This window comes from Nelumbo lutea, chromosome 2 (assembly GCF_056320005.1).
Source record: "Nelumbo lutea isolate HS-2025 chromosome 2, American lotus-T2T, whole genome shotgun sequence".
Lineage (NCBI taxonomy): Eukaryota > Viridiplantae > Streptophyta > Magnoliopsida > Proteales > Nelumbonaceae > Nelumbo > Nelumbo lutea.
This window is the reverse complement of record NC_142685.1, coordinates 114,060,449-114,088,254: the sequence shown is the minus strand read 5'-3', so window position 1 is coordinate 114,088,254 and position 27,806 is coordinate 114,060,449. Positions and strand designations below refer to the sequence as shown.

The 27,806-nt window shown below is 39.7% G+C and overlaps 1 protein-coding gene across 12 annotated transcripts in view; it reads left to right on the top strand.

Moving 5' to 3' along the window:
* Positions 1-1,333: 1,333 nt before the first annotated feature.
* The window catches only part of LOC148872951 (uncharacterized), an 81,442-nt gene continuing 54,969 nt past the window's right edge, over positions 1,334-27,806 (top strand). For 6 of the 12 annotated variants that reach the window (XR_016107622.1, XR_016107624.1, XR_016107618.1 and 3 more), the window contains exons 1-8: positions 1,963-2,306; positions 2,443-2,574; positions 19,151-19,288; positions 21,031-21,081; positions 24,816-24,905; positions 24,984-25,130; positions 25,327-25,437; positions 27,697-27,765. Coding sequence is in view for 5 of the 12 variants with exons in the window: in XM_088971765.1 (XP_088827891.1) it covers positions 2,214-2,306; positions 2,443-2,574; positions 19,151-19,288; positions 21,031-21,081; positions 24,816-24,905; positions 24,984-25,130; positions 25,327-25,437; positions 27,697-27,765 (831 nt within the window). In the remaining 7 variants the exon portion in view is untranslated. The other 6 variants (XR_016107621.1, XM_088971762.1, XR_016107619.1 and 3 more) reach the window with 6 other exon arrangements.

Below are 27,806 nucleotides of genomic sequence, written 5' to 3'. Positions count from 1 at the left end.
AACCCTAACCCACTGTGCACTTGTATTTAAATTGTAGTCATGCATTAGGGCTATGGCAATTTTCTTAAACTACCTTTATGGTTTAGCTAATTGACTAAATATACCCCTATTGTTTGACTATTGTCCAATGCTACCCTTACCATTTCGAAAAATTATCATTGTTATTAAAATATTAATGGAAGGGCTGAAATGTCTATTTTGCCCTTAAGTCAAATGTGAAACTCCTCTTCTTCATCCTCCTTAGTCTGCAACCGGTAATTCTCTAGTTGGAACTGAGAAAAATATGAAAGGTTTATTGTTAGAGATATTCCACATGCACAAAACAGGGGAGAGAGAGAGAGAGATGCCTAAAACTCCACTAATCGAATATTTGCATGAACAAGGCTCTATAGACTACAACTCCATTAATTGAATATTTGCATGAATAGGGCTCTACATACTACAATTCCATTAATCGAATATTTGCATGAACAAGGCTCTATAGACTACAACTCCATTAATTGAATATTTGCATGAATAGGGCTCTACATACTACAATTCCATTAATCGAATATTTGCATGAACAAGGCTCTATAGACTACAACTCCATTAATTGAATATTTGCATGAATAGGGCTCTACATACTACAATTCCATTAATCGAATATTTGTATGAATAGGGCTCTACAGACTACAACTCCACATTGACAAAAAATAATATAAAATAAAATGTTCGATGCCTCAACTCCATCTCTCCCGATCTCTTTCCTTTGGACTCCATATCGAGCAATAACTTGATTAAAAACTTGAAACATTATTCATCTAAATTGGACTCCATGTTAGAAGGCGGAGAGCTCATGGATGCTATTACATTCTTGGTTTAACCGTTGATCCACAACCCCCCGGCGTTTCCTCCAACAACTCTGCTTCCCAGATTTCTTCTCTTACTCCTTCGATCTATAAACTCAAGGTTTCTCCCTCCAGTATTCTAGCTTTGTTTTTATTTTAGGTTAACCCTGTTATAAATAATTAGCTTTATCGCTACTCCCTTAGATTTTCTTTATTTGTTACTATGCTTTTTGCTATATTCTTATGTTGTCGGTGTTGAGCCTAGACAATGGAATAACCATAGACATGCCACTAAGAGTTGCATTATGGAAAATAGATGGGAAAATTTGTCCTTTTCCAAAAATAAGTATGACTCATAACAAAAATTAACAAGAAACGATAATTAAAGTAGATGTTAAAATTGCTGCAAAAAGCTGCTAGGTGAAAATGGAAGGAAATAGGATATGATTACCCCAAGTAATATACGCAAATCTGGATAGAGGGGAAGTAGAAGACGCAGATATGGCAGAGTAGGAGTAGCAAACACAGATATGGACGAAGGGGAAGTAGTAGATGCAGATATGAGCGGATTTGGCTTTGGACATATGCAAACTTGGACGGAGGTATAGGGCACACCGAGAGATAGAGAGGGTTAGGAGGTGGAGGAGGCTATCGCCACCACCCGCCATTGGTTAAGGTTTGAGTCAGCTTGATTTATCACTATTGAAAGGAAGAAAATGACAATGAAGAAGAAGAAGAAAGGAAGCGGGATGAAAGGTAAAATTGGATTTAATGTATGTTAACAATAATAGTAAAATTAGTCAAAAAACAATAGGGGTGGTATTAGACAATATTCAACGTACAAAAATTATGTTTGATTTTAAGGAAAAGATAAAGGAAAAAACTAAATGTAAACTAAGGGTATACTTATTTTAGCCAAACCGAGTAGTTTAATAAATTAGCCCGAATATCTCCTAACGAAGAGAACAATAAATGTGAAAGGCGCTCCCTGCGAGTATAGTCTCCCGGTCTCCCCTGCAAATCGCGCCGAGGCTATTTACGTAATTCCCACGATGCCGGAAGGGTATGAGTCGTATGACAGCGGAAGAACTTTTACAATCAGAGCGGCTATCAACGGTTTTCTTTCTTCCATTTTATCCTTTTTAGATGCATTATGATTTCTGATTCTCATAAGAAGGGCCCACTTGCGTGTGCAAATACGGTCACTTCGGTAAAACTTTACCACTCAGCGTTCTCGGAACTTCAGGACCATTGGAACCGAAAACCTAGCAAAAATTTGGATTGAAGTTTGAATCTCCGTTCATTTTGAAACACTTGAAGCATAGCGATCTCTGTTGGTTGGTTGATCGATTTTTTTCGCCCATTCTATTGTTATTCAGCGTTACCATGGGAGCCAGTCGAAAATTACAGGGTGAGATCGATCGAGTTCTAAAGAAGGTCCAAGAAGGTGTCGATGTCTTCGATAGCATTTGGAACAAGGTAACTTTTCCGATAGACAACTATTATATACTTCATCTGGTCTCGATGACTACCTTATACACTTACATCTCGAACACCTGCTATTTTCTTATAGTCCCATTCCTATTCTTTTTTTTTTTTTTTTTTTGTTTTTTAGGTTTACGACACCGATAATGCAAACCAGAAGGAGAAATTCGAGGCGGACTTGAAGAAGGAGATTAAGAAACTTCAGAGATACAGAGACCAGATAAAGACATGGATACAGTCTAGCGAGATAAAGGACAAAAAGGTTAGATGGTTGCCTTCTTCTTATCTGGACATGGTATCTGCATTGCAATAGAGTCAACTGGATGAGGATCGATATACACAATATTCACTATTTGGCTGTTTGTCAATATGTACGATTTTGTTTTTTTTTTCCTAAAAAATTCAGCTGGCAGTTGTTTTTGTTTCTAAAAAAAGCAAAATACCACACATTGGCGAATTTCTTCATACCGTTCTTTGTAATGTGTTGGAAGGCGTCTATTTAGCATTTGCTTCTTTTTGTAGTATTCATGGAGCATCGTTCTCTAGAACTTGGCAGACTAGCTATCCAATTTAGAGACAGAGAGTGTTCGCCATGATAGTACCGTGATTCTGTATTCAAGTTTATTTATTTAGTTGATAATAAAGGAAGATTCATTAAAATAAAAGAATAATACAAGATAAGGTGAGAAGGTATAACCAGGAAGCAATAACAACATAACAGCCTTACAAACCACCCCCTTAAAGAACAATACCAAGACTGACTAGTACCTAAGTCTCCCTTATAAAGTAACAACCAAAATCCAAAAGGAAACTAGACCCATTAATCATCGACGAAACATAATAGTCCATCCAAACTCAAATTCAAACAACAACTGAACATCACTCTTCACTAAGAATCTCCTCTGGGACTTCCTTCCCCCACTGCACCTCCCTAACTTCATTATAAGCTTAATACAAGATGATCTCAAGAGACCGAAAGGAACTGAGGTTCAAATCCTTCTCTAACATGGCTATCAGCTTGTAGGTTGTCAAGACTGCTATTCAGTCTTGATCACTAAGAGATTTCAGGTTCGATGAGAAGAGAATGTGAAGAAGATGTAGAAGAAAGAATGGTGGAAGAGCAATAGAACACATAATTTTAGGAGAAGAACAAAATGTCAATATTCTGCCGCCGCCACTTTAAGTTAATATATATAGGTTATGCTAGTTACATGAAAGGACATATCTGCCCTTGGTGTTTGCATCATAACTGCTAACAAATAACAAACAATATAAAACTGAAACTAGAGATAACAGAACAGAAAAATAACCACAGCTGTGACTAGCTACATTCTACCCTACGGACAGAGTGGGACCACAGCTGTGGGGCCCACATCACTGTTCTCTACACTCCTCCTCAAATTGGGAGTATATGTTCATCATTTCCAACTTGGATAGATCCGCCTCTAGCTTCTTTCTTGATGCGACTTTAGTAAGAATGTCTGCTAGTTGCATACTGGATGTGATGTAAGGGAGGCATACTTCTTGAGATGAGACCCTCTCTCGCACAAAATGACGGTCAACTTCAATGTGCTTGGTTTTGTCATTCTGTACTGGATTATGTGCTATATTAATGGCGGCTTGATTATCACAGTACAGCATCAGGGGCTTCTCGTACTCAATACCCAACTCCTCAAGTAGAGATCTTAGCCATAGGATTTCAGCCACTCCATTGTCCATGGACCTGTATTCTGCTTCAACACTTGACCGGGAGACAACACTTTGTTTCTTACTTCTCCAGGAGACAAGGTTTCCTCCCACAAGGGCACAATATCCCTAGGTAGACCTTCTGTTATCAACACTCCCAGCCCAATCTGCATCAGTATAAACCTCCACCTTCATGTGATTGTTGTTCTTGAAAAATATACCCCTACCTGGGCATCTCTTCAAGTAAGCTAAGATTCTTTCTGCTACAAGAAGATGTGTGGTTCTAGGAGAATGCATGTATTGGCTGACAACACTAACAGCCTAAGTAATATATGGCCGAGTGAGGCAGAGATATAGGAGCTTTCCTACCAGTTGTTGGAACATAACTTTGTCTTCAAGAAACTCCCCACTCTCGGCACTAATCCTGTGATTCTGTTCAATTGGTGTATCTGCAGGCTTGACACCTAACTTTCTAGTTTCTGCCAACAGGTCTAGGACATATTTCCTCTGAGATATAAAGATCCTCTGTTTGGATCTAGCAACCTCAATACCCAAAAAATACCGGAGTACACCAAGGTCATTCACCTCGAATTCTTGGTGAAGAAGTTGTTTAAGAGACTCAATCTCATGGCTATCATTCCCTGTGACCACAATATCATCAACATATACTGCCAACAGTGTCAAAGAGGACTCCACCCTCTTGATGAATAGGGTATGATCTGACTGGGCCTGTACATATCCAAACTTCACAAGTGCTAGTCTAAATCTATCGAACCAAGCCCTAGGTGACTGTTTCAAACCACACAAAGCCTTGTTGAGCCAGCAGACCTTCTTACCGACTCCTGCATCATAGAATCCAAGAGGCAAACGCATGTAAATTTCTTCCTGCAGATCTCCATTCAGAAAGGCATTTTTCACATCCATTTGGTATAAAGGCCAGGTGTGACTTGCTACAAGGGACAAGAGAATTTGAATAGTAGTCATCTTGGCTACCGGTGCAAATGTCTCCAAGTAATCTATGCCATAAGTCTGTGTAAACCCTCTTGCAACTAACCGAGCTTTATACCTCTCAATAGATCCATCTGCATTATGTTTCACCGTAAATACCCATCAGCATCCAATTGGTTTCTTTCCTTTTGGCAAATCAACTACCTCCCAGGTATTGTTCTTCAACAGAGCATCCATCTCAACTTGCATTGCATCTTTCCATTCAGGGACGGATAGGGCTTCTTGCATTGTTCTTGGAATAGGGACATTGGAAATGGAGCTAAGGTAGGACCTGTAGGTAGGAGATAGGCGATCATAGGATAAAAAATGGGAAATACAGTGGGCTGTGGATGTAGTACAATGTCGTTTCCCTTTACAGACTGCAATCGGAAGGTCAAGATCATCTGTAGGGGAAGTCTCTGTGGGCTCTGGGACTGAAGTATCTGGACCTGGAGCTGCAGATGAGATTGGAGCTGGTTTGGACTGCTGATGATCAGGTTCAACCTGTTTGCACCGCCTGTGATAAACCCTCAACTCCTGATCCCGCTGACCACCCTCACCATTGCAGTTTTCCCTCAACTTCTGATCCTGTTGACCACCCTCACCATTGCAGCTTTCCCTCAACTCCTGATCCCTCTGACCACCCTCACCATTGCAGCTTTCCCTCAACTCCTGATCCCTCTGACCACCCTCACCATTGCGGTTCTCATCACCCAATGGAATAGGTAAAGGAACTGCCCCACTCTCACTGCTCTCCCCCTGAAGACAAGAACTCAAACCCCCACTCTCACTACTCTCCCCCTGAGGGGCAACCCGAGGATAATAGGGTGTCCCCTCAAAGAAAGTGACATCCATGGAGACAAACTTCCTCCCGGAGACAGGATCATAACAGCAATAACCCTTTTGAGTTTATGCATAACCAAGGAAGATGCATTTAAAGGCTTTGGGTTCGAACTTGGAGGGATGGGGTCCGAGAAGCTGAACAAAGCAAATGCAACCAAATGTCTTAAGTGGAATAGAAAACAAGTCCTTACGTGGGTGGAGAAGCGAAAAAGGAGATCGCATATCAAGGACCCTAGAAGGGACCCGATTAATAAGGTATACTGCCGTGAGGATATCATCCCCCCCGAAGCGAATAGGGACATTGGAAGTTAACATGAGGCTTCTAGCCACTTCCAAAATGTGCCTATTCTTCCTCTCGGCAACTCCATTCTGCTTAGGTGTATGAGGGCAAGAGCTCCAGTGGATAACCCCATGATGAAGACGATAAGATGTCAATGATTTGGAAAAGTATTCCTTTGCGTTATCAGATTGAAGAACTTTGATCTTGGCATCAAACTGGGTTAGAATCATTTGGTGAAAATTTTGGGTCAGGGAAGGTACCTCATCTCGTGAACGCATGAAATAAACCCAAGAAAAACGGGTATGGTCATCAACAAATAACAAAAAATATCTGTACCCACCCATGGAAGGGATATGATAAGGCCCCCAAACGTCAGTATGCACAATATCAAAAGAATTATCACTCTTTTTATTACTCAATAAATAAGGCTTTCTACAATGCTTAGCAAACTCACAACTTTCACACTGTACTTGAGACAACTCAATTGACTCAAATAAAGCAGGAAACAGACTCTGTAAAGATCGAAAAGACAAATGACCTAATCGGTTATGCCAAAGCATAACCGGACTCACACTCTGAGAAACAAAAGATAACTTCTCTACTGACTCTCCCTGACGGAACCGCTCCCCGAGCAGATAGATCCCATTTGTCTCACGGCCAGTCCCAATCACCTTCTGCGTCTCCAAGTCCTGAAAAACGCATCGGTCAGGGAAGAAGGTTAGTGAGCTGTTCATATGCTTGGTAATGCTATTGACTGAAAGAAGGTTAGTATCAAGCTTAGGCACATGCAAAACATATGATAGGGACATAGTATTTGAAAGTTTGATGTCACCCTTCCTAGAAATAGGAACCAGGGAGCCATCAGCAATAGATACCTTATCTCTACCAGAAGACAAATGATAAGTAGTAAACAATGAAGGCAAACTAGTCATGTGATCATATGCACCTGAGTCTATTACCCAACAAGGCTCAGTAGTACCTGGAGCTGAGGCATGATAGGCTGAAGCTTGAGTACCTGAATGGGTGAAGGAAGATGTGACAGGGGCTGATGGAGGCTGTGGTGGCTGAGCTGAATTTCCAATCTCTTTTTCTAGCTGTATTAGGGCAGCCTGAACTGCAGCTAAGGTCTCCAAAGATGTTCCTTTTGTGCCAGATGAGGATGCTGAATTAGTGTTCATGGCTACATTAGCAGTGCCCTTCTTGTTTCTTAACTTCGCAGGAACCAAGCGAGAATGCAGTTTCCAACATGTCTCTTTTGTATGTTTGGGTTTCTTACAATGTTCACATACTACATCCTTCTTGTCTTCCTTCCTCCTGTCATTCTCTGAATCACCCCTTGATTTGGGTGTAGCCGCTACAAAGGCTGATACGGGTTGCATCATAACCTTATTTTGGTTTCTTCACTGTGTACAAACGAGTAGGCCTGAGAGAGAGTCCCACTGTTTCTAGTCAAAATCTGCTGCCTCACAATATCATATTCTGGGTTCAGTCCCGCCAGGAACTCAAACACTCTGTTTGCCTCAATATGTTTTCTATGGGTCTGAGCATCTTTGGGACTCTCTCACTCAAGAGTCTCTAAGTGATCAATCTCATGCCACATGGACTTCAAGGTAGAGAAGTAGACTGATACCGGTTTCTCTCCTTGTTTGAGGGTGTTCACTTCGCATTTCAATTCATATGCTCTGGCAACATTAAGGGGTTGGGAGTAAGTTTCTTTCATAACATCCCATATCTCCTTGGTTGTCTTTGCCCACAAATAGTTCTGGCTAATATGAGGCTGCATAGAATTACACAGCCATGTCATAACCAAGTAGTTTTCTTGCATCCACTTGGTATATGTCGGGTCTCCCTTGGAAGGTCTTTCATATCTCCCAGGAGGTATTCTAATTTACCTCTTCCACCAATAGCCATCATGGCTGATTGGGCCCATTCCAAATAGTTTGATCCATTAAACTTTACGGTCGTAATCTGACCACCCATCTCAGAAACACCACCATAACTGATGTTCCCAAGACTGCCTTCTGCCTGAATTTTAGACTCCATTTCTGTCAAGTCTCAAAAACATTACTTGAGTCACCAATCACAATCAAAATAGTATAGGCCTGATCTGTATTGTCTGTGTATGTGCACAAAACCGAAGTAATTCTGATCTGAAACCAACTAGCCAACACAACAGTAGCTGTCCGTAGATCTCTAACCCCCTTAGAACTCTGAGAACATCTTTAAAACAAAATTGATATGCTAGGGAAAGTTAGGGTTTTAATCAGTCCTGAAAGGAAGCAATTCAGTCTCACAGTCCAAACTGTATAGATGAGCTTGCAATAATAAGAAACCCTAGAATCTGATCGGACCTACCAATCAACTTAAGAGTAGCTCTAGGTAGATCACAAGGATCAGTCAACCACTAGGGCTTGCCGCAGATCACTTTCAAACCCTAGAGTAGAGAGAACACAGTTCGGTTCAGGGTTTGTTGTAAAACCCTAGGAAATCGAAGAGAGAAAGAGCTAGAATGGTTCGGCCTTCCCCTCCAGATAGGTCCAACCTATCTTCTCCGAAAGAACTTCTGTTAAAAAGGTAACAATTTACAAGGAAAAATAGTTCTCTGCCTTCTAGGGTTACCTGAACCCTAGTCTTCTGTGATCCTTCCTGACCATCAACACTCTGCAACCCTAGCAAGTTTCCAACAGCTGCTAGTACCTCTGGCGATCTCCAAGAATTAGTCTGCGAACTCCTCCTCTTCAGCTTTCAGTCCTAGGAGATTCTCATGTGGTCGGCTGGTATTAGACTCACATGAAAAACCCTAACTTGGCTCTGATACCATGTAGGTTGTCAAGACTGCTATTCAGTCTTGATCACTAAGAGATTTCAGGTTCGATGAGAAGAGAATGTGAAGAAGATGTAGAAGAAAGAGTGGTGGAAGAGCAATAGAACACAAAATTTTAGGAGAAGAACAGAATGTCAATATTCTGCTGCCGCCACTTTAAGTTAATATATATAGGTTATGCTAGTTACATGAAAGGACATATCTGCCCTTGGTGTTTGCATCATAACTGCTAACAAATAACAAACAATATAAAACTGAAACTAGAGATAATACAACAGAAAAATAACCACAGTTGTGACTAGCTATATTCTACCCTATGGACAAAGTGGGACCACAGCTGTGGGGCCCACATCACTGTTCTCTACACAGCTATTGGCTAATATGGAGATTGGAGATCCAATGCAACGAGGGGCTCATCTTAGATATCAAAGATATTGCCTCTCCAATATGATTGTAGAGTCCTCAAGGAAATCCTTTTTTTTGATAATTGAATGAAATTTATTAATCGACAATAATAATTAGTACAAGGTCCCCAAGGAGAGGCACGAGATGCAACCTCTCGAAGCTAGTTAAGTACAAATTTCCAATATACTAGAACAAGTTACAATGTAGCACAAAAAGGACCTTTCCTTGAAACCCCCTGTTTGGCCAAAAAATCAGCCATAGTATTAGCCAACCTGCTTACCCATTTAATTTCAATTCTCATATTATTGGTTAACCACTTTACTTTTTTGATGAGGTCTTTGTTGCCCCAAATGGTAACATCCAGGTTTAAATGCCACCCTGTTACCACCTGTGAGTCCCCTTCAACTAGGAGATGTTCCACCCCAAGTTGGTTGGCAGTCTGGATCCCTTTTATAGCCGCTAGTATTTCTGACCTTGTAGAGCCCCCCACTCCCATTGGTTTAGAGAATAAGGAGATGATGTTGCTGTCCTTATTCCTCGCAACACCCCCTATACTTGAAGGCCCAGGGTTACCTTGGCTGCTCCCATCAAAATTTAACTTGATGACACCTTCTGGAGGTGGATTCCATCGTACCAAACTTCAATTCTTCTTGGTAGAAGTATTAGCTATTATTGACCAATTCCTCCACAGGCCATCAAAAGAGAAATCAACAAAAATATCCAAGGTTTTGAGCCAAAGTATTGCTCTTGTTAGGATATAGTCCTCCACTTCATCCAAGCTTCTTTCCTTCTCTAAAAAGACTCGTGCATTCCTTTCCTCCCAAAGAGTCCATAAGGTGGCTGCCCTGATACATTTCCACATGATCTTGCCTCTTCTTGCATGCCAAACAACAATAGATGGGTTAAATAACAAACTCACATCAGATGGTGGATACCATCAACCTCCAAATAAACTAAGGCTCCAACTCCATAAGGCCGTAGCAAAGGAGCAGGAGATCAACAAATGGAAACAATTGTCATTTTGTGCCTTACACAAGGAACTACAGTTCAAGGAAAGACAAAGAGAGGGTCTCTTTTTCTGCAAGTTTTCCAAAGTATTGATTTGCCCATAATAAACTTCCCAGCAGAATACAACAATTTTTGGAGGAATAGGTCGCACCCAAACTTCTTTAATAGGGAACACTCGGGAACTGGGGTAGGAGCTGAGGTCTCTTTCTCTGCAAGTTTTCAAAAGTATTGATTTTCCCATAATAAACTTCCCAGCAGAATACAACAATTTTGGAGGAATAGGTCGCACCCAAACTTCCTTAATAGGGAACACTCGGGAACCGGGGTAGGAGCTGAGGGATTTTAGAAAAGAAGCACAAGTAAGTGTATCTTTTGGAAGAGGAATCCAAACTCTTTGATCAGAAGATGTGGGGCCTATTGAGCAGAAGAAGAAGAGGAAGAAAGGAAGGAAGAAGAAGAAGAAGGAGAAGAGAAGAGGCTGCAGACTTAAGGCCTCAAAAGAGCTGCTTCATGCGAGTGATATCAATCATGTTGGCCGTACAACACAAGATGTCTACAAAATTACAAAAATACCCCTTTGGGCACTAAACCTGTGTACAATACATACAATACATCTATCAACACTCCCCCTCAAGTTGGGGCATAGATATCAATCATGCCCAACTTGTCACAGAGATCTCGGTGTCTGGAATGGTTTAGCCCTTTTGTAAAGATGTCTGCTAGTTGGTCTTCAGAGCTGATGTATGGAGTGCATACTTCGCTTGTGATGATTTTCTCTCTGATAAAGTGTTTGTCAAATTCAATGTGCTTTGTTCTATCATGTGGTACCGAGTTAGCAGCAATACTTATAGCTGCCTTGTTGTCACAGAGTAGAGTCATGGGTTTGTCCACTGGAAAACCCATATCTCCTAATAGATTCTTTATCCACATACCTTCGGCTACTCCGTGTGCCATTGCACGGTACTCAGCTTCAGCACTGGATCTAGCTACCACGGTTTGCTTCTTACTCCTCCAAGTAATAATGTTCCCTCCTACAAAGGTGCAGTAACCACTAGTAGACCTTCTATCACTTTGAGATCCAACCCAATCCGCATCTGTGTAAATTTCAACTCTCAAATGTCCATGTTTCTGGAGTAATAAGCCAGCACCCGGGAACTTCTTAAGATACCGCAGTATTCTCTCCGCTGCTTCAAGATGAGTGGACCTAGGTGCATGCATGAACTGGCTGAGGACACCAACAACATATGCTATGTCTGGACGAGTCATAGAGAGGTACAACAATCTCCCTACAAGCCTATGAAATTGCTTCACATCCTTAAGAGGTTCACCTTGATTGTCACTTAACTTATGGTTGGGGTCAATGGGAGAGTCAGTTGGCTTAACTCCAATCTTTTCAGTGTCCTTAAGCAAGTCTAAGACATTTCTTTTGGGAGATGAAGATTCCCTTTTTTGATCTGGCAACCTCAATTCCAAGGAAGTATTTGGCAGGTCCTAGATCTTTCACTTCGAACTGAGTGGCAAGGAAGCCCTTCAAACTTTGAATTTCATCCTTCCAATCACCAGTAACAATTATGTCATCCACATTTACTATTAGGCCAGCCATTTTACCTTCTCCCCTTTTTACAAACAGTGTGTGATCTGACTGACATTGCTTGTATCCCCTCTGCTGAACTGCAGTAAGAAATCTGCTGAACCAAGCTCTTGGTGATTGCTTCAGCTCATATAAAGACTTTTTTAACTTGCACACTTTCTGTTCATTTTTTTGAGCCAGAAAACCGGGGGGTTGAACCATATAAACTTCCTATTCAAGGTCACCATTCAAGAATGCATTCTTGATGTTGAGCTGATGTAGATCGCAATTCAGATTGGCAGCAAGAGAGAAAAGTACTCTAATAGAGTTCATTTTGGCAATAGGGGCAAAGGTTTTTGCATAATCAACTCCATATACTTGAGTAAAACCCTTTGCCACTAAACGAGCTTTATACCTCTCCACGGTTCCATCTGCCCCATGCTTAACAGTGAACACCCATTTACATCCAACTGGATCCTTTCCCTTAGGGAGATCAACAAGTTCCCACGTGCTATTCTTGTGAAGAGCATCAATTTCTTCCTTCATGGCATTTGTCCATCCTGGTACTGAGAGAGCTTTTGCCACATTCTTGGGAATATGGATACTGTCTATGGAGGTAAGGAAGGCACGAAATGAAGGTGAGATGTTCTCATAGGAAACAAAGTTGGAAATGGGGTGTTTAGTGGTGCACGACCTAACAAGGTCAAGATCATTAGCAACAGAGAGGTTAGGACCATCATTAGGAATCAAGTTACCTGAGTGAGTATGATCTTCCCTCGAGGAATTTGATGGCACTTGAGGTACAGCTTCTGGGTTCTCCACAACTCTTGAACCTGGTTGGCCTTTACAACGACGAGAAAAAACACGGAAATGTGGAGGATCAGGATTAGGAAGAGGAGGAAGCTGAACCAGTTTCTCCTCATGTCTACACTCCCCCTGAGGAGAAACAGGAAAGAAGGGCTCATCTTCAAAGAAGGTAACATCCATGGAGACATAGAATCTTCGAGAAACAGGATCAAAGCAACGATACCCTTTCTGAGAGAATGAGTATCCAAGAAATATGCACGAGAGTCCAATTTCCCTCGGGTGGGAGATAGGTTTTGGACAAAGCACCGACAACCAAAAACACGGGGAGGGATAGAAAGAAGAGGGGCCTTAGGAAAGAGAAGCTGATGTGGGGCTTTGTACTCTAACCAACGAGAGGGCATTCAATTAATGAGGTATGTAGAACAAAGGACAACCTCAAGCCAAAATCGTTTGGGAACATTCATGTGGAGTAGTAGACCCTGTGCCACTTCAAGGAGGTGTCGGTTCTTCCGTTTAGCCACACCATTTTGTTGTGGCGTGTGGGCACAATAGCTCCGATGAAGTGAGCCATGTGAAGCAAAGAACTTCGTGAGGTCACTATGAAAAAACTCTTTTGCATTGTCTGACTGAAATATTTGAATCTCGGTCTGAAATTGGGTGAAGACCATCCGCTGAAAATCTTGGATAATTTTTGGTACTTCCTCACGGGTTCGCATTGGATATACCCAAGTGTATCTGGAATAATCGTCAATGAAGGTAATGAAGTACTTGTAGCCACTCTCAGAAGGTAAAGTAATAGGGCCCCACACATCAGATTGCACAATGTGAAAAGGAAACTCATATTTACTATTTCTTTGAGGAAATTGAGTTCTACAATGCTTGCTTAACTGACACGTTTGACAAGAAAAATTAGAAATAGACACTAACTTACACAATTATGAGAAAACAACTTTCAAGGACTCAAAGGATAAATGACCCAGGCGACAATGCCACAAATATATTTTACTCTTTCTGAATTGACTCATAGACTCTGTAACATGAAGGCTAGCCGTATTCTCCAGCATGTAGAGTCCATCAACCATACGTCCCCTACCAATCTTCCTCCTCGAGGCCAGATCTTGAATCACACAATAGGAAGGGAAAAAAGTCACATAATAGTTTAAGGAATTTGTAACACTACTGATTGAGAACAAATTCATAGGGAATTTTGGAACATGAAGAACATCAGAAAGAGTAAGGCTGAGGGGAAGAGAGAGAGTTCCTTGACCAGCTATGGAAATGTATGATCCATCAGCTAGTCTCACTTTATCTCTTCCAGAAAGAGGGTGATAAGTTTGAAAGTAAGAGGACATACCAGTCATGTGTTTTGACGCTCCAGAATCAATGATCCATGGAGAGTCAAGGTTGTGAGAAGCAACATGGAAAGCTGTGGCAGGATTACCTGATGTGGATGCAAAAGAGGTGGTGGGAGGAGCATCCACTTGGCAAATTGCTTTATCATAAAGCTCCAAATGGTCACGAAAGGAGTTCACAATATCCTCCCTTGGGTCAGATCCAAAGTAGCTATGTTGGCCATGTGGTGTTTGAGTCACAGTAGGAGTGGAGGGCTGATTCTCCCGAGTAACCATGTTGGCCATGTGGTCTTTCTTGGTACCTTGTTGCCCAGGCCTTCTAATTACATCTGAGCCTTGCTTCTTAGGTAGATCCTGAGCCCACTTTGGTTTCCCATGGAGATCCCAACAAGTATCTTTGGTGTGCTGGGGCTTCTGACAATTAGTGCACCACAATTTTTCCTTATCTTTTGCTTTCTTCTGGAGATCCCTTCTCTTGGAAGAAGGTCCACCACTAGTAGAGGTACCCTCCTTTGCCACCAGCACAATTGCATCCCCTCCGGTGTTGTTCATCAAGTTTCTCCTGTTCTCTTCAGACTAGACAAGAGCATAGACCTCCTGAATTGAAGGAAGATCCTTAGAACTTAGAATTTGTATTCTGATGGATTCATAGATAGGATTGAGACCATGTAAAAAAGCAAACACTCTTTGTTGTGAGACAAGTTTCTTATACAATTTTGCATCTTCATCACACTTCCAATCAATATTCTGGTAATGGTCCAACTCCTTCCAAACAGTGGTCAAGTCAGAGTAATAAACTGATAAACTTCTCTCCCCCTGTTGACAAGTAGATGAGGCTGCTTGCAGTTGATAAATCTTGGCATAGTGTCGAAGTTCAGAATATGTGGATTTTGCCTGTTCCCAGATCTCATTTGTAGTTTTAGCCCACATGAAGTTCTTCCTTATTTGCGGTTGCATGGAGATCAAAAGCCATGACATAACCATACTATTCTCCTGATCCCATCTATCATGTTCTGCACTTCTAGAAGGTAGTTCTTTGATTCTTCCATTTGTGTAGCCTATTTTTCCCCTTGCAGTTATGTATAACTTGATCCCTTTTGACCACCATAGGTAATTTAACCCATCAAGAGGAACAACAACCATAGGGAAGGATAGGTCACTGCTCCCACTCATTCCTTTCAGCATTGTGGAGATTTCGGATGTAGTTGAATCTTCACTATTCATGATTTTAGGTTTAGAAGTACACAAAACCAAAGGCACACTGCCTTACAGAGCTGCTACAATCCACAACTAGGCACTTGCTGATTTTTAGTTTCACAGAGAACCAAGAATAAACACTGCAGCTGCAGTACTAGTTTGTAGTGTAACCAGGTCTGAATGACCTAGGAGTCCACAGAACAATATACGAACACTGACTTGCAGTGTAACTAGGTCTGAATGACCTACAGTTTTACAACTTTCATGAAGCTCTCTCAGTAGGAACAACAATACAAGTGGTGGTTCACCACACCTAATCGGCTGATATCCACTTTCCAGGGCAGCCGAACAGTCACTTAGGGTTTAGGGTTCATCAACAGTCTCTTAGAGAGCTGAAAAGAGCAACACACAATCGGAGGAGGAAAAAAAAACAGTTGAACAATCCCTACTCAGATTTTAGGACATTAACAGTCCATCGAAATAGTGCAAGAAGAGAACCATAAACAGAGAAACTTCAGTTCAGTACCTAGGTCACCCGAACTGTGAATAGGCAGTACACTCATGGATTCAATCTTCTCTGCAGGCCAGAACCCTTCTTCGTACATCTGGGATGGTTTTCTATAGTCTTCTTAGCCGAGCAACTCTAGTCACCAACACTTGGGCTGGAGGATAAAGAAGAAAAAACTTGTAGCAGAACCCTTTTCTGCGCTATGAAGTTGAACAGTCAACTTTCTTGTAGTAGAACCTTACTCGGTAGTGGAGACTAATCGCAACACTAGAGAATGCTTCCTCTTCCTTGTTTTCGAGCATCAGGACTATAGCTTCTATGCAGTAGTGGAGAGAGACCTCAGCTGGTTGTTTTCTAGGCCTGGTCGGTTCCGCTCTGATAGCTTCTACGCAGCTGCAGACTTAAGGCCTCAAAAGAACTGCTTCATGCGAGTGAAGCATTTGTATTTATACTATACTGGCCGTACAACACAAGTGGTCTACAAAATTACAAAAATACCCCTACGGCACTAAACATGTGTACAATACATACAATACATCTGTCAACAGGTCCAAACAAACTGGCTCAAGTAAATGAAGCAACTCAATGACATAAGTCAACTCAACATCCCTTAACCCCCTACGAAATCCAAAATCCCAGTTTAAAGACAAGGGATTAAACGGGTTTGGAAGAAACTTTGCCATTGGCTCATTTTTGTGAAGGGAGAGAGAGTAAAGCGAAGGGAACCGATCTTTGAGGGGTTGATTACCTGCCCAAACATCCTCCCAGAACCGAATAGAATCACCAAAACAAGCATCATACCTGAGGAAGCGAGGGAGTTGGAAGGTCACCAAGGAAATCCTTGATCTGTCACCAATACAGAAGTGGGTCTTTTGGGGTACTTATAGACTGATTGGATAAGGAGGTTGACAAAGAAGGGGAGAGGAAGAGGCTTTTGATAGGGGATAAAGGAGTGTTTGGGAAAGGATATAGAAGGGTTCAGAATGGAGAGGTGGATTGAGGGTAGGGTAGTTGAAACAGAAAACCAGACAAGTGGTGGTTTGGAAGTGGATAAGATTGGGGGTGTAGTTGGGGATCAGGAGATAGAGAAAGAAGTAAGTAAAGAAGGGGAAGGGAGCGGAGAGAAAGATGAGAGCCAGAGCTGACTGATCAAAGGTTTACAAAAGGAAAAAGAGTTGTAGAATTTTATTTTTGATAATTAACAAGAGCTATAGAGTGAAGCCACTACAAAAAGTTAAGGAAGGTGAACGGAAAATATTTGAGGACTTGGACCTAGAGGAAGATGAAATTATTATTGATGAGACTCATGAAACTGGAAGGTTGATTGACTTGGACATGGTGGTAAACACAGGGGTGGAGGTGAGCAAAATTTTGGGTTTGTATTTTATTAGAGGATCGGAATTACCAGGGAAGCTTTTTAAGAAGGTGGAGGAGAAGTCTAGTTTGCAGTCGAAGGATGAAGAGAAGAACGGTATGATTCCTGGTGTATCAAGTGTTAAGGAAAACAATGTGGGGGTTAATGAAGACTTGAATCCTGAGGAAATGGTAAGGGACAACTCTCAAGAAGGAATTAAGGAGATGACAATTCAGATTTTTGTGAAGAATGCGGTCTTTGACGTTCATAAAAAAAAAAGAATGTGGTCTTTGAGTTAGAAAGGAGAAATCACAATTCAAAGGGTTCAAAGGTTACTGAAACCTTCCTGAATGCTGCTATTAAATGGTTCAGAAGCTGAAAAGATTACCAGTACAAGTGTCAAGAGTGTTTGCCAGGTTGAAAGGGGGTCTATTTGGGATTGGATGGAACTAGAAGGGGAAGAAGACAAAGAGGCTTATAAAAAGAAGTAAAGAGATTCGTAGCACAGACTTTGGAATTGTAGAGCAATCAGTTGAAGGATGGCTAATCATTCGAAGGGGCTTGGGTGTGTAGGGTTGTAAAGGGTTAGTTGGCAAAAAGCTTCTGCAAGGTGTTTTGGGGTATCTTTTGCATTTTTGTATTATGTTAAGGGTGTTTTTGTTCAGGGATGGGTTTTGAGTTTTGCGAATGTGATATGGGTGATAGTTCTCTGTTGGAAAGCGAGATGGCCTAAAGGGGTGTTTTGGCTTTTGGTTTTCTTTGACGTACTCCTTGTGGGGCAATTTCTTATCACCTTTTCTTGTATCTTTTCTCCTCTTTTTCTAATTTAACTTTTTTGTTGATCTTCAAAAAAAAAAAAAAAGGATTTGTCACCACTCTTAGCAGATGCTATAAAATGGATTGGATTGAGAATTTTTGTCAAACAGTGCTAAAATGTGATTGTTCTCTTACAATCTATATCTATATCTGTATCTATACTATTATTAAAAGTATGGATGAGAGCGTGAATTTTTTTGACTAAAATGCTCCTATTTTTGTGAATTTGGTCCCTCTCATTGTGATGGCAGAAAATATAATTTTAACTAATACTTTTCATCTTATTTAATTCCCTCTCGTTAAGTCTTATATTTAAGGTATTAACTCCCATCATCTTTCATTGAATTCTATTCTTAACTAAACTGCCATTATCTTTTAAATAAGAATTGTTGAAAATAAGAATATAAAATGCCCTTATCTTTTAAATAAGAATTGCTTTATACACAAAAATATAAAGAATGTTGAAAATTTGGAAACATATCATTACTATCATCATCGTCGTCTAAAATTGCCATGTGCAAGTGCAAAGCACATGCACACTTACTAGTATCAAATAGTGTGCTGCATATATTGCATTCATATATGCCAAAAGAATGGAAAACTTTGGAAAGCTGTGCAGCAATTTCTAAATTTTAAAGGTGTTCAATCCTTTTTGGTTGTTCACCAAGAGTATTTAAACTTGGGGTGAGCCTTTATGAAATGGGGATAATTTGAGAGAAAATCTACATTGGGTCTGGTTTGAAAGCAAAAGGGTTTTGACTTGATATCCAATCCAGGATAGCTTGGGTTTCTCACCCATGTTATGTCACAAAATTAATATACATATTTTGTCGTCTTGTGTTATTTCTGTCTTGGAGCTTCAATTGAGTATCTTATTTATTTTTATTCTATAGTAACATGATATATCCTTGTTGTTCCAAAAACTACTATTTTGAATGCTTTTTTGTTTGTTTGTTTTGTTCTGGAAATTTCTCCCAACTGTTATTGCATCTGATCTTTGGTTATGTTTGTGTTAGCGATGGTTCATGTTTTTGCAGTTATGAGTTTGTATGAGTAACTTTACCTTTATTATCTGGTGTTTAATGGATTAAATGTGGATTATTTGGTGTAAAATGTATTTATAGTAATCTGTGATTGTGGAGCTTGAGATTCCAGACTTGATGTTGACAAATAATTTTTTTGTTGATATATGTTGACATAGGTTAGTGCCTCTTATGAGCAGGCTCTGCTGGATGCTCGCAAGCTTATTGAGCGTGAAATGGAAAGATTTAAGGTTTGTGAAAAGGAAACTAAGACAAAAGCTTTCTCAAAAGAAGGGCTTGGACAACAACCCAAAACTGTAAGTGCTACTCCATCCTACCTTTGACCATTGATACAAACTTTCCATGCATTGTATTAGGATCCTACGATTATTGATTGTTTTTTGTAATCGCAAAAGGGAAAAATATATTAAATTAAAAGGAGAAATATAAGCAAATGGTGGTGAGATTTCACCGTTTATATATTAGCAAAAGCAAGAATACAAGAATAACCCACTATAGCTCCAAGTCCTAAATTCTAAATTCAAAGTTGACATTGCCAAATATCTCTTCTCAAGTCTTTAAATTGTGGGAGGAGTAAAGACCACTGCACCACCGTGACAAAAATTTCAACAACCAATTTTCTTTTATGTTGAAACTTCTCTTGGAAAATACATCTGTTTCTTTCTCATCATATACCCCAACCAACAGCAAATGGACTGATACTCTGTGCTACCTTGGCTTTCTTATTCCCTCCCGACCTAGGCCATGCCAAGAAAATCTCCTTTGGTGCTGATGGATTAAGGCTACATTAAACATAGTGAAGAAGAAATCCCATATGAACTTTTTATTTATTTTTATCGGAAACAGTAACTTCATTAAAAATTTAAAACTATGACAAAGTACATCTGTCAACTCCTAAAATGAAGTTGACCCAAGTTACATACTCATTACAGCACTGCCCAAAACATGTTCTTCCTTACAGTCCCTTGTTTTGCTAAGATATCCGCTAGCTTGCTAACTGACCTTTTTGTCCACTTAAAGCACACATCAATCTCCCTCGTTATATTGATTATTACCCTTATCATCTGTCTATATTTCCATGCTCCCAAACAACCTCCCTGCATCCACCCCATTAACAGCTTAGAGTCCCCTTCAATCTCCATTTGATGTAGTCCCAAATTTTTGACATATCTTACACCTTGAAGTAAAGCTATCCCATATGAACTTTGTCCAGCAACAATGTATAAATAAATGATTCACTTCTTTCTGTTTCACACACAAAATACAATAATTGGCATCTGAAAACCTCTTCATTTCAGGTGGTCAATTGTTAAGTAACTATACAAAGCATGGAGCCATTTCCATGCAAAGGCTTCAATCCGAGGAGGAATTGGATTACCCCAAACTTCACCAATGTTAGATCTGCCAATTCGATTACTGATAATAGCTTAATAGAAGGATTTGACAGAAAATTTCCCATCTATACAGACAATCCACCATCTTGGATTTGGCACATCAGCATCAATCTTCATACTCTCCAATCTCGAAAGCAGTAAGAGGCACTTCACCTCCCTGTCCAATAATGATTATCTTTGGGCACCAAAGAACCTGCTTAACCCTCCTCAAAATATTGTCTGACTAATTTTTTAGAACTCTATCTTCAAAAAAAAAAAAAAAAAAAAGAAAAATCCTATATAGTCTTGGACAAATGACATAGTTTCTCCTCTCTGGATCACAAATCTTCCCAAAATTTGATTTCTCTCCTGTCCCCTGCCACAGAATTTAGTATATTAATTACTCATGGAACTTCATAATTCCTTTCCGAATGCATCTATGAGATGCCAACACTTCTCTGGAGTCTTAATCAAAACTTTAAACTCCATACTAACAATCACTCTTCTCCACATATCTTCCCTCTCTTTTGTATTTGTTTCCTTTTGGGTTTTAATGTAGTTTACTTTTAACTACTTATTTTTTTTTCCTTTTAAGCATAAAATGTTAACCTTTATGTGTACATAAAGTTCAAATCCTTTATTGATTATGAATCATTTTCTAATAGGATCCAAAAGAGAAGGCAAAATCAGAGACAAGGGATTGGCTAAACAATGTGGTATGTAGCTATGCTCTTTGTTTACATTAACTATCCTTTATTTTTTTTTTGAAAAAGGTAAAGTAATTTTATTCAATGAGAAAGCCAAATACAACAAGACTCAGACCAACTAGGCCTTCCCGAGCCCAAAACATATTACAAGAACATCCATGATTTAGTACAAAGAAGGAGAAACATTTTGACTTTTAAACTCCTCATTCACCAACACCCAGGAGCAAATCTTTCCCACCACTTTCTGCACAATCTCATATGGACTTTTGAATTGATTACAGGAAATTCAATTGTTTCTTTCCATCCAAATGGACCAAAGAACAGCCTTGGAATAGTATTCCAAACAAGTCTGCCTTTCTTGCTAAGACCCTCCAATCTCCAACTCATAAGCAGCTCCTTTACAGACTTAGGCATAGCCCAACACACCTCTAGTTTCTTGAAGAAATGTCCCCAGATTGAAGAGGAGATCGGATAGTGAATGCACAAATGATCTATAGATTCGGCATCCATGCCGCATAAAACACAGGAGGGATCAGGAATCTGAATACCCCTTCTCTCCAAGTTGACCCTAGTTAGACATTTATTCAAAACCATTGTCCAAACCAGGAAGTTAACCTTGGAGGGACAGGTGGGGTTCCAAATCTGCCCATCCGGGAAGTTCTCCTGACCTGAGCTGCACATCTTAAGGAAAAGGGATTTAACTGTGAATCTACCATCTGCATTCCACTTCCAAGTCCATTCATCTTCCATACTCATATCAATTCTCTGATTTTGAATCTGCCCCAACAGACCTACATACTCCTCCACTTCCTAGTCTAGCAAATTCCTCCTACATAGGGGAGTCCAAGAGAAGGAGCCCCCAGCGGTACTAATGTTATTAGCAACTGAAGAATCTTGATTCACTGCAATTTGAAACAGCCGGGGAAAAGCATCAGCCAAGGGGCCTTCCTCACACCAGGAATCCTTCCAAAACTTGATTCTATCCCCTTTTCCAACTTTAAATTTGACCCTGTTCATGATAAGAGTACTGATCTTAGAAATACCAGCCCATAGAGAACTACCCTCAAACGAAAGGGGATCGAGAGTTTTCCAATTTCCCCAACCCACACCATACTTAGCTGCAATGAGGCACCTCCCCCAAGCATTTCTCTCATAAGCAAATCTCCATATCCATTTGCGAAGAAGAGCAGCATTGAAATCTTTTACTTTCCTAACTCCCAAACCACCCTTCTCCTTAGGCTTACACACTTGCTCCCACTTAACAATGTGAATTTTCTTCTCACCCTCCCATCCCCTCCATAAGAAGTTCCCTTGAAGCTATTCCAACCTCTTTGCAATTTTATAGCCATCATTTTTTTTGCCAGAACAAAGGAATTGGATCCCTCCACTTGAAGTTCTTCCCACACTTTCTTCATCAATGGTCTGAGAGTTTCCTCCTCATACCAAGAGTTTTCAAATTTAAAGGGAGTTTTGACCTTCTCTCCCTCTCCCCACAAATAAGCTGAATAGTACTGCGGTCTGAGATAGGTCTGGGTAGAGATATCTGCCTAAAGTCTAGAAAGATGTCCTCCCAATTTGAGGAAACAAGAAATCTATCCAATCTGACCAGGGTAGGGGTATCCTGGTTATTTATTCAAGTGAACCCGTTACCTTGAATGGGAATGTCCATTAGATCCATATTATTAATGAAATCTGCAAACTGCCTCATCGATACAGTTCTGCCACTTCTTGTATTCTTCTCTTCCACCGACAAGGTGACATTAAAATCTCCCCTAGTAACCCAAGGATGAGTCAAAGTCCCCCTCATATCAGTCAGTTCCTCCCAGAAACTCCTCATAAGATTAGAAACTGTTGGACCATACACGTTTGTGACTTGAACTATATTACCATCCTGCAGCTTCAAGACAAGAGAGATCGAAAAATTCCCACTTCTGCAAGAAATCAAACTACAAGCTAGGGGGTCCCAAAGACATAGCAAGCCTCCCGCACTCCCATTGGCTGCCTTTGCCCTCCATCTTACCTGACCATCTCCCCAAATACTCCGAATAATACCAGCATCAATTTTCTCCAATTTGGTTTCTTGAATCAATACAATTCCCAAATTTGAAGCCTTTAAGGAATCACAAACCACCATTCTTCTTCTCCCAGACCCCAGCCCTTGAACATTCCAAAAAAGAATTTTAATATTCATTGATATAACAAAAGAAGAGCCAACACCTCCTACTCCTAGAACTCACTCCCCCCACCCTCTCAGTTTTTCTTCGACCCCCTTATATTAACTATCCTTTATCCATCCATGTGTAGGCTTGAAAGAATTTCTACTCGTTTTCTTTGATTGGTGACAAAGTTTCTCTTCTTTTTTAATACAATACTTTACCTTCTTCAAAAAAGTTGCTTTGAATTCATTCACATTCATTTCCAACATTGTGCCAATATGTGCAGATTGGCAGTACAATAATGTTTTGCTTGGTCATTATATTTTCTCTTATGTGCACATGACTTACCAGTGTACTAATAGCATTGCTTAGGCCATCAACTGAACTATCTACCCATACAAATGCATTTGTTCTGTGCACGTTCCTTTTCCACTATGAAGTAGTCACTAATACAATCTTAATATGATAGTTAGAAATTTTCATGTAATGCACTAATCTTAACATAATAGCTATCCCACTCATCCTACTGACTTTTTTGTACTTGATCATCAGCCAGCTTGGTTACCAGATGTTCTAAACTTTGTATCTTTCTCCTTCTTATAATATAGTTCTTTTGCCTATCTATCTCTCTCTCTCTCTCTCTCTCTCTATATATATATATATATATATATATATATATATACTAGTAAGCATGTACGTGCATTTGCGCGTGACAGTATCTCCAAGACAAACCTATTTACAATTCATGGGCAGTTTTTGAACAGTTATAAGTGGACAGTTTTCGGAGTGAGAGTAAAGGACATATATGCCCTCTTTATGCCCGTTGTATGCTGCTTAGATATGGGGTAGAAAATGTCCAATGAAAATTACAGTTCTAAATAGTATAGATATATATATGTATGTATTCTTTATATATCCAATATAACAAATAATTACTCTCACAAAGATGTTTAACAGTTTAGGTTTAACTGAGGGAAAGGAATTTTGAAGAGGGGAGAAGAAAATGGTTATCCATAGAAATGAAAATGACAAGTTTTTGGGTGCAACATTGTATTGGGATGCAGCAATTGCAGATTAGTGCACAACTGTGGCATCTTTCTTCTTTTATGATTCTTGCTGATTATCTATGATGCATGATGCATCTTATGTTTCCTGCTTTTTTAGGTAAATGAGCAGATATTTGTACCTTCTGTTTACTTTCCTCCTTGTAATGTTTTCTGCTTATGGGATAACTCCCATCTCTCTGGAGTTTTTTTATGCTTTCACATATCTAATATTAACAAAGCTCTCTTGATCCGGTTATTATAGAAAATGAAAATGTCAAAAATATTGATTTTTTCCTGGAAAAAGCTCTGTGGCTTTTTTTTTTGTGATTTATGCTTGTTTTATATGCATGTGTCTCTATATGCACGCACATGAAGTTTGTATGGTTTTTAACTTTTTTTCTGGTCTTTGATGGTCGGTTTCTTTTTCTTCATGCTTCTAATTTTCTATTACATCATTTTAAAGCAGTTTTTTGTGCACATTGTTTTGATCTTTTTTTTTTTTTTTTTGATGAATGATACATTGTTTTAATCTTATTATTAGGTTTCTGAGCTGGAGTCTCAAATTGATTGCTTTGAAGCTGATATTGAGGGGCTCTCTGTAAAGAAAGGAAAAGCAAGACCACCCAGACTGGTAGAATGGAAACTGCCTGTCTTATATGGTCCTAGGACACCCCCCTCTTTTATTGATGAAAAATCTTTTGTTTTGCAGACCCATTTAGAGACCTCTATTACCAGGCATAAAGCTCACATAATGAAGTTAGAATTGATTTTGAGACTACTGGATAACGATGAATTGAGTCCTGAGCAGGTCAATGATGTTAGAGACTTCTTAGAAGATTATGTTGAACGCAATCAGGTGTGTGCTACAGACAGAGAAATCTAATTCCGTTATTTATTTGATCATTCCCTCACAATCCATTTCCTTTCTATGTAATGTGAAGTATCGGAATGAGGCTGTGCATTCATTGCCTCTGTTTTCTCTTCGATGCAAATGGTGGACTTTGGATTGCCTGTCGTTGTTTAACTTTGTTTCAGTTGTATTTTTTATGCAGGAGGATTTTGAAGAATTTAGTGATGTTGATGAGCTTTACAACTCTTTACCATTAGACAAAGTGGAGTCGCTTGAAGATCTGGTCACAATTGGTCCTCCTGGCCTTGCTAAGGTGTCCCTATCATCCAGTTGAATAACTTTTGATGCTTTATCTTAAACTGTAAACTCAAGAAAACGATTTCTAATGGTGGGTGGCTTCCTGAGATGGAAGCTTGTGGGGAATAAGAAAAGTGATGTTATGGATGGGTAGCAAAGATTAGCCCATAAAAAAGGGGCTTAACAAGCATGCAGGTCTATGTGTGTGTATTATATTGGTTGGTAATGGTTAATTTTTATTAGATGTTAAAAAGATTGACTTAATTACATAGCATGCCGAGCATCCCTAAATTATAGCTGACAGAAGCCTCCTAGCCCCCTCTCCCCTTCTTCAATGCTTAAAACAAGACACTTTTTAAAGACAAGGAACTAAAACTAAATTATAAAACCAATGTTTTAAGTAGGAATTAGGAATTTAAGACCCTAGCAAGGACTTATTTGGCACCCCTGCTTAAAAAAATACAAAAAAGCGCAAAATTTAACAATGGCGTCCCTGGGCTAAGGCGCATCTAAAGCCACTATGGCTGGGCCTAGGCAAGGTGCAAGCCTTGAAATGCGCCTCACTTGTGCTCCTAGGTGTGCCTTTTCAATCACTGCATTGAATCTCTTTTTGCTTGATGTATTTATGATAGTTTTCTTTCACACATTCCCAATATACAGCTTCTCAATGTACATGGGCGGATGTAAATTTTTTTTTTGCTCTTTAACACAATACTTTCTCATAAAAAAAAGAAAAATAAACCCCTCCCCATACCTTCACAAAACAGCATCTTGTCTGCAAATTAGAGGTGTGACCACTACCAAATTTCTACCAGTCTTTCCATCCTCTAATCATTCCAGCTCTATCTGCCTTCAGTATTAACTGGCTAAACACATAAGCTATTATGGTAAAAAGGAAGGGGATAGAGGCTCTCCTTGGATCAAATCCTTATTGTTAGAAATAAATCATTCACTACCTCAATAACCGAGACTAATGACATGCCTGCAAACACCCCATGATACACTTTCTACATTTTGTTCTAAAATTACATTTCTCCTTGCCTCAAACCCTTTTTGTTGGAAATGAGTCCTTCACTGCCTCAAAGCCTTGATTCTGAATAATGTGAGGGTGAATAGCACGGGGAGGGACAAGAGAGTTTGGTTAGGGGAGAAATCAGGTTCTTTCACAGTCAAATCCTTATACAAAAGTATTTGTTCTGAGGCTGAAGAGGACGTGGTTTGGAAAACAGTGGCTCCTCTAAAAGTATCTTTCTGCTTGTGGGTTACAGCTTTGGGGAGTTGTCTAACAGATGAGAAGTTGCCAATGAGAGGTAGGGAGGTACAGCCCTGCAGATGTGTTATGTGTGACAACAGTTCTGAGGAGCTGGAACATCTCTTTCTACACTGCAGTTTCAGTTGGGAAATATGGATGAAAACTTTAAGGGTGTTTAGAATCCAAATGTGTTTCCAAAGGATGTAATGACACTGTTACAGGGTTGGTTTTTGAGGGGTTTGTCGAGGAGATGTAAGATTGTTTGGAAGGTGGTGCTGGCTGTGGTGGTGTAGTCAATTTGGACAGAAAGAAACAGGAGGATTTTTGAAGACAAATTCAGTTCAGAAGAGGAACTTCTAAAGAGCATTTGGGGAAGGTTATTCTCTTGGGTGGTGACTCATAAGCTGTTCAATAGCTCCTTTTTTTAGCACATCACTCTTTTTGTTTGAGCTTTAAATAGTCGTGTTTGGGATGTAATAAGTTTTCTTTTTTTCTTTCTGCCCAGTAAGGTACTGGGCAGGTCTGTATTCTTGTTCAGTTTGTTTAATGAAATACTTTACCTTTTTCTCAAAAAAAGAAAAAATTCTTCACTGCCTCATTTACCAAGAGTACTAACATGCTTGCTAACATTCCATGATTCACTTTGTAAATTTTATTCTAAAATATTTCTCCAACACCTTCCCTCCATGATCCAGTTTTCGCAAACACCCCATGATTAATAAAGTTCCTTGAAAGTTCATTAACCAATTCCATGTTCTTATAAAAATTTCTTGCTTTTTAATTTTTTCTTAAATATCTCAATGGAATTAGCGAAAATATCCCTGAAATTTCCCCATCCTTGCATGGTGAAATGCCCATTATTGAAATTGTGAACAATGGTTGTAATCAATCAGCCTTGAGGTTTGGTGTTTGTTTTATGCATAACCTTTTGTGCTGAACTCTCTTGTTTTTAATGTAATGATTTTCCTTGATATGTTATAAAAATAGAGACGACTTCATCAAATAACATTTTATGTTTTCTAGGGTGTTGGTTCTGCTAGTGCAGTTTTAACCTTGAAGACTTCCATAGCAGCTTCACCAACTCAAACACTGGTATGTATCCTTTTAATCTTGGGAAAAAACTTAAACCCTGA